The sequence below is a fragment of the Nicotiana tabacum genome, chromosome 13 (assembly GCF_000715075.1).
Source record: "Nicotiana tabacum cultivar K326 chromosome 13, ASM71507v2, whole genome shotgun sequence".
NCBI lineage: Eukaryota > Viridiplantae > Streptophyta > Magnoliopsida > Solanales > Solanaceae > Nicotiana > Nicotiana tabacum.
Genome location: NC_134092.1, coordinates 112,508,589 through 112,521,084, shown reverse-complemented (window position 1 = coordinate 112,521,084; position 12,496 = coordinate 112,508,589). Strand labels below are relative to the sequence as shown.

The 12,496-nt window shown below is 37.3% G+C and overlaps 1 protein-coding gene across 1 annotated transcript; it reads left to right on the top strand.

Moving 5' to 3' along the window:
• Window positions 1-10,792: 10,792 nt before the first annotated feature.
• On the top strand, window positions 10,793-11,740 carry LOC107790938 (RING-H2 finger protein ATL78-like). The gene has a single exon (XM_016612910.2). The coding sequence runs from the start codon at window positions 10,850-10,852 to the stop codon at window positions 11,561-11,563; it is 714 nt and encodes a 237-aa protein (XP_016468396.1). The 5' UTR covers window positions 10,793-10,849; the 3' UTR covers window positions 11,564-11,740.
• The last annotated feature ends 756 nt before the right edge of the window (window positions 11,741-12,496 follow it).

Sequence of the window (12,496 nt, the reverse complement as noted above, 5' to 3'; positions counted from 1 at the left end):
CCGGCCTCCAGAGGTGGAGGGCAGATGGGTAGGGGTTGTCCTAGAGGTGGAGGCCAGCAAGGTTGAAGCCATCCAGGTGGCGCTCCGGCTAGGTTCTATGCTTTTTCGGCCAGACCAGATGTAGAGGCATCAAATGCCATGATCACCAGTATTATTTATGTCTGCGACATAAATACCTCAATATTATTTGAGCCAGGGTTTACGTATTCCTATGTGTCATCTCTAGTTGCTCATTTCTTAAGTGTTTCTCGTGAGTCCTTGGATACTCCTCTTTATGTGTCCACTCTTGTGGTCAATTTTTTTATTGTGAATCGGATCTACCGGTTCTGCATTGTTACATTCTGTGGTAATGAAACTAGAGCAGATCTTCTACTACTTGAGATGACCGACTTTGAGATTATCCTAGGCATGGACTGGTTATCTCTGTACCATGCTATCCTAGATTGCCATGCCAAGACTGTCACCTTGGCGATTCCAGAGTTGCCTAGGTTAGAGTGGAAGAGTTCATGTGTCAACCCATCTAATCAGGTTATTTCCTTTCTGAAGGCTCGAAACATGGTCTAGAAGGGTTGTTTGGCTTATCTGCCCTATGTTCGGGACACTACTGCAGACTCCGGCGATTGATTCAGTGCCCGTAGTCCGAGAGTTCTCCGATGTGATTCCTTCTGACCTCCCAGGCATGCCACCAGATCGTGATATTGATTTCTGTATTGACTTGGCTCTAGATACCCAGCCTATATCTATCCCACCGTATCGCATGGATCCGAAAGAGTTGAAGGAGTTAAAAGAGCAGCTTGAGGAGTTACTAGCCAAACGGTTCGTCAGACCGAGTGTGTCGCCTTGGGGTGCACTGGTATTATTTGTGAAGAAGAAGGATGGAACTATGCGGATGTGTATTGATTATCACCAGTTGAACAAAGTTACCATTAAGAACAAGTACCCATTGTCGCTTATTGATGATCTATTTGACCAGTTGCAGGGTGCTAGGGTGTTCTCTAAGATCGACTTGAGATTAGGGTACCATCAGTTGAAGATTTGAGATTCGAATGTTCCGAAGACTGCTTTTCGGACTAGATATGGTCATTATGCATTTCTGGTGATGTCCTTCGGTTTGACTAACGCCCCCAGAGTTTATGGAATTGATGAACAGGGTGTTCAGGCCATATATTGATTCGTTTGTCATTGATGACATTTTGATCTACTCGCGCATTAAGGAGGAGCACGAGCAGCATATGAGAGTGGTGCTTCAGACCTTGCAGGAACAAAAGTTATATGCTAAGTTCTCCAACTGTGAGTTTTGGCTAGACTCTGTAGCATTTTTGGGGCATTTTGTATCGGGCAAGGGTATTAAAGTTGATCCCAAAAGGATCGAGGCACTTCAGAATTGGTATAGTCCCACATCGGCGACTGAGGTCAGGAGTTTCCTGGGGTTAGTAGGTTATTATCGTCGGTTTGTGGAGGGATTTTCATCTATTGCAGCACCTTTGACCAGATTGACCTAGAAGGGTGCTCCATTTTGATGGCCCGATGATTGTGAGGTGAGCTTTCAGAAGCTCAAGACAATATTGACCTCAACACCAGTGTTAGTGTTGCCTTCCAGTTAGGGGATGTATACGGTGTATTGCGACACTTCACGCGTTGGCCTGGGTTGTGTATTAATGCAGGAGGGGCGAGTTATTACATATGCTTTGCGTCAGCTGAAGCCCCACGAGAAGAATTATCCGGTGCATGATTTGGAGTTGGCTACGATTATTCACACTCTAAAAATTTGGATGCATTATTTTATAGAGTTTCATGTGAGGTTTTCACGGATCATCGCACCTTGCAGCATTTGTTCAAACATAAAGATCTAATTTGAGGCAATGAAGATGGCTTGAGTTAGTAAAAGATTATGATATTACTATCCTTTATCATCTGGGTAAAGCAAATGTAGTTGCATGCGCCTTGAGTAGAAAGGCGGAGACTATGAGTAGTTTGGCCATTATTTCAGCAGAGGAGAGGCCATTGGCTTTGGACATTTAGTCCTTGGCTAACAGACTGGTAAGGCTGGATATTTTAGAGCCCAGTTGAGTTCTTGCATGTGTTGTTGCCCAGTCTTCACTATTTGAGCGGATCAAGGCTCGATAGTTTGATGATCCACACTTGTTGGTTCTCCGAGAGACGGTATTGCGGGGTGTTTCCAAGAAGGTTACTATCGGCGAAGATGGTGCTCTGCGATTCCAGGGTCGTCTATCTGTTCCTAATGTGGATGGGTTGAGGGAAAAGATCCTAGAAGAAGAACACAATTCTCGGTATTCTATTCATCTAGGTGCTACGAAGATGTATCGTGACCCGAGGCAGCATTATTGGTGGCGGCGGATAAAGAAGGATATAGTTGAGTATGTAGCTAGGTGCTTAAATTGCCAGCAGGTTAAGTATGAGCACTAGAGGCCAGGTGGCCTAATTCAGCAGATGACTGTACCGGAATGGAAATGGGAACGCATTGCTATGGACTTTGTAGTTGGGTTGCCGCGCACCTTGCGAAAGTTTGATGCAGTATGGGTCATTGTCGATAGGTTGACCAAGTCGGCACACTTCATTCCGGTTATGACTACGTATACTTCAGACAGGTTGGCCCAGATTTATATTCAGGAGATAGTTCAGTTGCACAGTGTGCCCATTTCCATCATATCAGATAGAGGCCCTCAGTTTACTTCACATTTCTTGAGAGCAGTATAGAGTGAATTGGGGACCCGTGTAGAGCTCAGCATAGCTTTCCATCCGCAGATAGACGGGCAGTCGAAGTGAACAGTTCAGATCTTAGAGGATATGCTCATGGCATGTGTGATTGACTTCGGAGGTCAGTGGGATTGTTTCTTGCCTTTGGCCGAGTTTGCTTATAACAACAGTTACCAATCCAGCATCGAGATGGCTCCATTTGAGGCTTTATATGGTCGGCGATGTCGTTCGCCCATCGGATGGTTTAAGCCCGGTGAGGTTAAGTTATATGGTACTGATTTGGTGAAGGATGCCTTGGAAAAGATGAAGTTGATTCAGGAGCGACTTCATACAGCACAGTCTAAAAAGAAGAGTTATGCAGATCAAAAGGCACGTGATTTATCATTTATGGTGGGTGAGAAATTTCTCTTGAAGGTTTCGCTGAGGAAGAGAATCATGAGATTCGGGAAGAAGGGCAAGTTGAACCTAAGTTTTATAGGCCCATTTGAGGTGTTGAGACGAGTTGGGGAGGTTGTTTACGAGCTTGCTTTGCCTCTTAGTCTATCAGGAGTTCATCCGGTTTTCCATATATCTATGCTCCGGAAGTATCATGCCGACTTGTCATATGTGTTAGACTTCATCACGGTTCAGCTAGATGAGAGCATGGGTTATGAAGAGGTACCGATTCCCATTGTTGACAGGCAGGTTCGCCAGTTGAGGTCCAAGAAGATTTCTGCGGTAAAAGTTCAGTGGAGGGGCCAACCAGTCAAGGAAGCGACTTGGGAGGCCGAGGAGGACATGCGGAGCAAATATCCACACTTATTCAGCACACCAGGTATGAGTCTAAACCCGTTCCAAGATGAACGTTCGTTTAAGAGGTGGAGAATATAATGACCCAACAGGTCGTTTTGCCTTCTAGAACCCTGTTCCCCTAAATAAGACTCCCTGTATGTGCTTTTACTATTTTATGACTTGCGGGGATGGTTAGTTCGTAATTTGGAAGGATTCAGGTTGAAATCAGAATACTTTGTTTCCTAAGTTAGCTTTAAAAAGGCTAAGTTTGATGTCAGTCAATATTTTGAGAAAACGACCCCGGAATCAGAATTTGATGGTTCCAATAGGTTCGCATAAAAATTTTGGACTTGGGTGTATGTTTGAATCGGGTTTTGGACAACCCGTGAGCGTTTTAGCGCTTAATAGTGAAAGTTAGCTATTTGAACGTTTTAAGGTCCTTTAAATTTGGTTTGGAGTAGGTTTTAGGGTAATCGAGGTCAGTTTGGAATTCCGACCCTATGAGTAGTTTTGTATGGTGATTTAAGACTTGCACGCAAAATTTGGTGTCACTCCGAGTAGTTTATGTATGTTTCGGCGAGTTCAGAGTAACCTTGAAGAATTTGAAATTTCTAAGTCGAATCAATTTGGTTTGGGGTATGATTCTTAGTTTTGATGATGCTTTATGCATTCCGAGAGCTCGAGCGAGTCCGTTTTATGATTTCAAACTTGTTGGTATGTTCGGATGGGTCCCCGGGGGCTTCGGGAGTTAATCGGACGAGGCTCGGACTAAGTTGGAACTTGGGAGCGAGCAACAACTGAAGCTCCCAACTTCTAGTGTAACTGCACCTATGCATGGGCAGCCGTAGGTGCAAGCTCGCAGAAGAGAGCCACGAGTGGAATAAGCGGCCAAGAAGGGGGATGCCAGTGACCGCAGAACCGAGGAAATGGACCACACATGCGAAGGCGCAAGTGCGAGGAAGGAAGAGCAGGAGCGGACGGAGGTCACAGGTGCGACGCACGCACCGCAGAAATGAGTCGCTGGTCGCAGAAGCGATGGAGCCGGCTAGGGGAAGGACTGCATCTGCGAGGCCCTTTCTGCAGATGTGGAGCCGCATATGTGGTTGATGAGCCGTAAATGCGGAAATCGCAGAAGGCAGAACCTTCATTTAAGTCGGGGCTCAGCCATTTTTGAGCCTATTTTCTCCTTACATGGGCGATTTTGGAGCTTCTTGAGAGGGGTATTCACCTAGCAACTTGGAAGTAAGTTAATTCTACTTATTGTGAGTTAAATACATAGATTATGGGTAGATTGTAACATATAAATTGTGGAAATCAAGGGTTTAGATGAAAAACTTAGGTTTTGATAAAAATGAGATTTTAACTACGGAAATGGTTATGGAATGAGATAAAAATTATATATTTGAGTTCTTAAGGTTATGGGTGATGGTTTCCACCAAAAATTTTCTGAATCCGGGTACGTCGGCCCTGGGTGAATTTTAGGAAATTTACCAATTTGGGTTGATTTATTAGTCTAATAATTTAATTTCGAATTATTGAGCATGTATTGATTAAATTATATAACATTTGGTTAGTTTCGTATTTTTCGGCACCAAATTGAGGCTTTAACGCGAAATTGTGATCGGGAAGTGAGCTTTGAGACGAGGTAAATCTCTTGTCTAACCTTATAAGAGGAAATTTACCCCATAGGTGTTGTAAATAAATATTTATTTCTAATTGTAGGGGCTACGTACGTACGAGGAGACGAGAGTCCGTGCGTAGCTACTATTATGCTATTGTTCGGGTAGTTTTAGGACCCAATTCATGAATTATTTGGAATTTTGCGCTATACTTGTTAAATTAAGATGCCTAAATTAACTTTAAAACTTGTTAGAGAAATTTTAAAAGGGTGTTAATGAAATTTGTATTACCTTGGATATAAATCATTAATAATTGTGAATACCTAATTTTTACACGCTATAATAATAATAATAATAATAATAATAATAATAATAATAATAATAATAATAATAATAATAATAACAACAACAACAACAACAACAACAACAACAACAACAACAACAACAACAACAACAACAACAACAACAACAACAACAACAACAACAACAACAACAACAACAACAACAACAACAACAATAATAATAATAATAATAATAATAACTTTTGGATGATTTTAGCTATTTTTAGTTGTTTTTCTTTGAATTTATTTATACATTTTTATGTGAATTCCTTAATTTAAAAGTACCAAAAATATTTTTTACTTTTTATTTGTATATTTTAGTTTGCATATTTAAATTAAATAAACCAAAAATATTTTCTTTCTACGTGTACATTTTTTTTAGGACTAAATAAGACTATAATTTTATTAAAGGAAAAAAAAATTGGGCTAGTGTATTTTAATTATAATTGAGCCAAAATTGGCCCAAATTTGGAGCCCAATTCGGCCATACCCAGTCCAAAATAGCTTGCCAAGACTTGGTCCAAAACGGCGTAGTTTCATAATGAAACTACGTCGTTTAATTAAGTGAATCAAAATTAAATCTTATCCATTCATCTCTCCCTCATCCAATGGTCCACAATCAATCTCCCAACTAGGTATTTAAGACTTAGAAATGCTGAAATTTTGCCCCTATTTCCCCCGTAATTCCTTTCTTCTTCCTCCCTCTTCTCTCTCTCTCTTCTGTCCGCCCCGCCGCCGGAGATCACCCACCGGCGGCGGACCACCTCCATACACCCCAAATTCACATCTTGTAATCTTCACAACCTCCTCTTTCCATATCTCCAAACCAATTCCTTCAAAAATCCCTCAAACTCCTTGAATTTTAGATTTAGAAAACTTTAGCCGCCATCTTTTTGCCCAAATTCTTGAAGCCCCGGCAACTACCACTCCACAATACATATATCAACGGATAGAGCTTCTCAAGACCTACCTATTGATGTCAATTTCGCCTCGAAAATTCGGTGACCAAAAATCTGGCCAAAGTCTAGCGACCTCCCCGAATGCCCTCGTTGGCATACCACCATTGTTTCGGCCACTTGAATTGTGAAATGGTAAAAATACTTATTCTTTTTTTATTTTTTTTTCATGGCTGATTTTTTTATTTTATTTTTTCAGATTTTATTTTGTCTCTTATTAATTATTTTAGCATTAGTTTTTAAAGTTTGAAATGCTAAATTTCTGTTTTTGCACTTGTTGAAGTAGTAGAATAGTTTTGTATTGATAAAAGTATAGGGTACTTGCTTGATTGCTTGTTTAGTGTTTGAGAGATTTTTTGAGTACAAAACTCAAAAGTCATTTGTTTGGTAAGAAAATATGGACTTTTGGACAGCTTTTGAATAAAAGTTTGTCTTTGAATAGTGAAGATCAGATTTTGGTTGAAATACTCTCTTTTAAACAAGATTGAACAAGAAAGTCTTGCCCTTTGAATTTTAGAGCAGATTTTGTGGAAACATTTGTCAAAAAAGACTATTTTTTAATCATGAATGCCTGGTTTCTTTTCCTATAAAAGACACACACTCTATCACTTAGAAGAAGAAAAAAGGAGCTGGAGAGTTGCTTGAACACACATATCTTTGAACAAAAAATCAGCTGAATACTTTAGTAAACTGAAAATATATAGGCTTTGTGAGTGAATCTTAGAGTGCAAACTTTTAGAAAAGTATAAGTTTTCTTTATAGTTGGTTCTGGGTTTCTTCTCTATGGTTTTCGGGTTGTTTAAACACAATTTGCTGCTGAATTTCTGCTGATTTTGCTGTTGTTCTCTGTTGCTTTCTGTTGCCGAGCTCTTATTCTTCACTGCTATATTTATTTTTTACGACCCAGGTAACCTTTAAACTCTGTAATGCGGATTTGTTAATAGCATTTGATAAGGATTTAAGCATGTTTAGATTACTTGAAGCATCTGCAAGGAAATTAGCTATATGGATGAATGTTTAGGTTTCAATCTTAAAATCAAGCTTTGGATCATAATGTTAAATCCATGAACTTTTTTGCTTTATTTATTTATTTATTTATTGCCTTGTAGCATTTCTCTGTTAACATTTAAAGAAACAAATTTATGAGAATCTTGGTCATGCTGTAGAAAAAGAAAAATTGTTAAAGACTTGATGAAGATTTTGAAAGTGGGTAGAATGTATTAATTTTGTATTTAATAAGATTGGGCTAACAAGAATAAAGGGCCAAATGAGCTGACCTGCTGGCTCATTTTCACTAATAACAAAGCTGGCCCAACTTATTTTAATAAGCAAGGGCTGACCCAACGCCAAAACATGTTAAAAAAGAGCCAGCAATTTTAATACTCAAATAGTTGGCTCATTCCCTTTTAAATCAATAGTTGTCCACTCTTTAAAATAACAAGTTAGCCCAACTTTTCATATTTTTATTTTTTAGTCAAATAATCTCAATAAAAAACAGATTTTTTCTTTTATTAAAATAACTTTACAACTTAGTCTCATTAATAATTAAACGCTAGGCAATTAGTAGGCGCGCTTTAACTTCAACTACGAAAATAATTTCTTTTTGAATAGATCTCAATATATCTGTGTTTCCTTTCTTGATCTTTATACTCCATCTACGAGATGTTTTGTTGTATCTCAAAATATAATTTTCCTTTCTTGCTCCTTGTAGTCCAACTTGAGAAATCTTCATTGAATCAGCAAGTTCTTGCCTTTTCTTGTATGACCGTGATTATCCATGGTATTGTAGTACAATTTGGATTTCCATTTACTCCTTTGTACAACTTGCATATGATTGAACTCTTGATGTCGGGGTAATCGATTTTGTGGTTCGTTACAAATTGGACAATAATATCAAAATATTTTACAAGTGTACTGCATTGTAGAACTGGATAGGGTCTGGTTTTGCATTTTTTTGTTGGGATTTTTACGCATATAGCCAGCCATATTAATTGTTTACTTTTTCTAGTCATATACATAGATTATACATTGATTATACACAATTATACATATGCAATACATATATTATGCATATATTATACATTCACCGACTATTTTTAATTTAAATGATAGTGTGAGCGGCTATTTGGGTTAATTCTTCTTTTTTGTTTAGCCATTTGGGATTAAAACTCACTGCTGACTCGACTAATTAAATTGCATCGCACATGGCCATTTAGGAAAGAAGCCCTCACTACTTTAGAATTTTTCGTTCTCACGACTCAAACCCGAGACCTCTGATTAATGGTGAAAGGATCTCAACCATTACACCACATTCTTCTGTGGTGGGTCAAAGTGATTATATTTGAGCAACAAAGAGAAAGCGGAGCAACTAAAGCATTAACAAAAGCAGTAAGCATCACCTTATCTTAAGCTTGTCCTAATCAGAATTTAATATCTTAATTAGCAAAATTATTAGTAGTAAAAACTAAGAGCAAAACAAAAAGGACCATGTCAGTACTACACCTTCGAGCTCGAGCCTTCTGTTTACCACCATTTTATCTTTAAAATACTGATATGAAGTACTGCTATATCACAAAGATTATGTTGCTTTAATTACAAGCCACAAGAATATACCTAAGCTTAACTCCGAAATTTATCTGGTGCTTCGTGATCATACAACATACAGCAAGTGGGGCCGCTAGTTAATCTTAATCCAAATTGGAAAAAAGAATTGTCTCCAAATCTACAAGGATATATTTATGCGATTAGCTAGAGATTAGGAGGATATTAAATAGAGAAATGAGAACTAGAACCTGAAGTCTAAAGAGGGAAGAATAGAAAATTTGGAGCACTAGATTTAATTATCCATACAAATTAGGTCTCTTCTTTTGTAGTAATTTGCATAGTGATTTTTTAGAAAAAGGCTTTTTGACTGACATGGATCGTGAATGATGAAAGCGAAGGTAAAAGGGTATCAGACTTTTGGCGAGATTAGAACCTCGGATCTAAGGATTCGTTTGTCCCTATAAATGTTTTTCTTTTTTTTCGAAACTCATTTCCAAACATTTTTTAGTTATGCATTAATTAGGCTAAATTTTCGAAAATGAGTTTCAAAATTTGAAGATTTAGTTTCAAGTTTGAAAAAGTGATTTTACAACATTTTTAGGTAAATAATATTTTTTCTTGTAAAATTTTAATATTTTTATAAGTAAAATATATGTCCAAACACTAATAAATTACTAACTCCCTTCTAATTGTAAAGATAAAGTGACAAATGTTGCTTCTCACACATATATTTTGCTACTTTCTACTTAAAGCACTCATAGTTTCAGAAAAAGAGAAAAAGCTAAAGCACACGTAGCAAAAGATAGCCAATATATGGTTTACAAATTTATATTTACAAGACTCAAGTAGTACTTTTTATACCTTTTGGTATCATTTTCCGTATTACTAATCAGTTCAATATCAATCGACTTGAAATAATAATGACAGGCACTGATTTCTCCTTGCCAATCATGTATGTAATACGTGCACATAGAATATAGTCATAAAAACTTTGTCCAATTTGTTTCTCTCTATTGACCACCTTCAGTTCTCCTTTATCTAGTCTAGTATTATAAAGAAAGTGAATGCTGGTAAAAAGTGAAGGGAGGAGCTACTACAATTTGACATCGAATATGTAGCTAAGGTAAATATCAAATGATTTTTAAGGTTTGTGTATTAGTGTGTTACCTACTGCTTTGACTTATACCAATAAGTTTCTCTATTGACTACCTTAAATTCTCTTTTATCTAGTCTAGTATTATAAAGATGGTGAATAAGGGTAAAAAGTGAAGGGAGGAGCTACTTCAATTAAGATAATTGTCAAATGATATATGGAAAAGTCAAAGACAATGAGATGAAATGGAGATGGAAAAAGTCACTTCAACACATAATTCATAGATCCCCCCCCCCCCCCCCAAAAAAAAAAAAAAACAATCCACCTCTCGCTGAATAGTTATTCAAAAGTCTAATCTATCTAATGAGATAAGAAGAAATCATTTGCAAATTTTCTACGTTGTGGTGAGAATAGGGGAATTTCTTGCTCCATTATTGGGCTTTAGGGCTCCCAATTAAGCATTATTTGGGTCCCAAAATTAAATTTATTTGAAGATTTGATTCACGATAATGCCCATATCCACGTGGGAGCCTACCCGGCAGTCGGCAATGTAAGTGGGGCTGGCTCCATCTTGAGTGGATAGCCCATTAGCTTAATAACCTTGTCAAAGCATTTCTTTTCCAAAGAAGAAAATTGCTTATTCTAACCGGTTTTCGTACTACTAATTAAAAAATAATTAATCACACTTTACACTTGGTTAGCCCTATAAATGTGTCCTATATAAGCAACTGCTTCCAAGGAGAGACTTCAATTCATTCAACACCAACATATATACAAAGAAAACACACATTCTCTCACCAAAACTCCATGGCAACCACTTCCACTATATTCGATCAAGAATTTATGGAAAACTTCCACCACTCAAGAAGACTACTTCTAATACCAATTACATTACAACAACACCCCGAGAACACCGTGGCGCCGTCTCCGGCAACCGGAATCAGCCACGACACAACAGATCAACCACCATTTGATGCAAATGTTGTGATGGTATTGTCTGTACTTATATGTTCCATAATTTGTTCACTTATAGTGAACTGCCTAATAAAGTGTGCATTGAGATGCGCTAGCCGAGTATTGGCAGACTCATCCTCAAACCATACAAATCGTTCTGTAGCAAAGCTAGCCAATACAGGGATCAAGAAAAAAGCCCTCAAAACATTCCCAGTTATAACTTACACTACAGAATTGAAATATCCGGGGGTTGGCACTGAGTGTGTAATTTGCATATCAGAATTTGGAGTTGGAGAAAAAGTTAAGGTTCTGCCTAAGTGCAACCATGGCTTCCACGTCAAGTGTATTGATAAATGGCTGAATTCCAACTCTTCTTGCCCTACTTGTAGGCACTGCCTTATTGAAACTTGCCAAAAATTTGTAAATGGAGGCACTTCTGTTACTACAACTGCAATTTCTAACACTCAGGTAGCTACCAATATTACTACATCGGCACCAGTTCAAGAAATCATAATTGGGATTGAATCTCTCCAACGTGAAGATGTGGTATCTACCAATTATATCTAACAACCTAAGTTAGTTAGAAAAATAGGAGTAGTATCTAAGTAGAAGCTTAGCTGTAGTTTAATTGTTTCTTTCTTCTTTCTAGCTACGATGAGGCCAACGCCTGTGTAGCTTCCCAATGATTCTTTTGTTTTTCAAGTGTATACAATGATTAAATTTTATTTCCGGTTCTTTATTAAACTTATGTTTATTCCCGTTAAGAAACAATATTACTCCGTATTTCTTTATTTGGATACATAATTAACAGGAATCGAGAAATTAAAACCTGGGTTTAATTTATCTTTGAATATTATCTTTTCGAAAGATTTGATTGCTTGATTCACACACTTAAACTTGGTTTTAAATAATTCATGAATTAACCAATGTCAAAGGAGCTTTTACATAGTTAATCTCGTGCGTATTTGAGTAATTTAGGTCATTTTACCTATGTATGAACTCGCACTAGGGGCGGACATAGTTTGGGCAAACCTGAAATTCTTATCAAAATACTTTTTGAATTTTTGGACAAACCAGAAATTCACAACAAAATACTTTTTGAATTTTTGGTTTGGATTTCCAAATTACATATTAGATTTCGAATTTAGTTTTAAATTTTTTGGATTTAGACGTTAGTCCATTATCCATGTTAATAGTAATAAATCCAATAACATGCCCATTAGGCATTTTCTCACGTATTCAATATTAAATATTAAGTTACTGCTAGAATACTTTCTATTTGGATATAATTTTGCTATTGCTATTTCTTATTGGCCTTTAATCTCTATGTTATATTTTCTTGATAAAAAATTTCTTACTTGGCTACTTTATTTGTATGATTACAATGAGAATAAGATTTTTTTTAGGCAATTTAATATGAATACTACTTCATTTAAATGTTAATTTTTGTAAGAGAAGAAAAAATTCAACTTATAGGCTTAAAATTAAAAATTCGAAAAC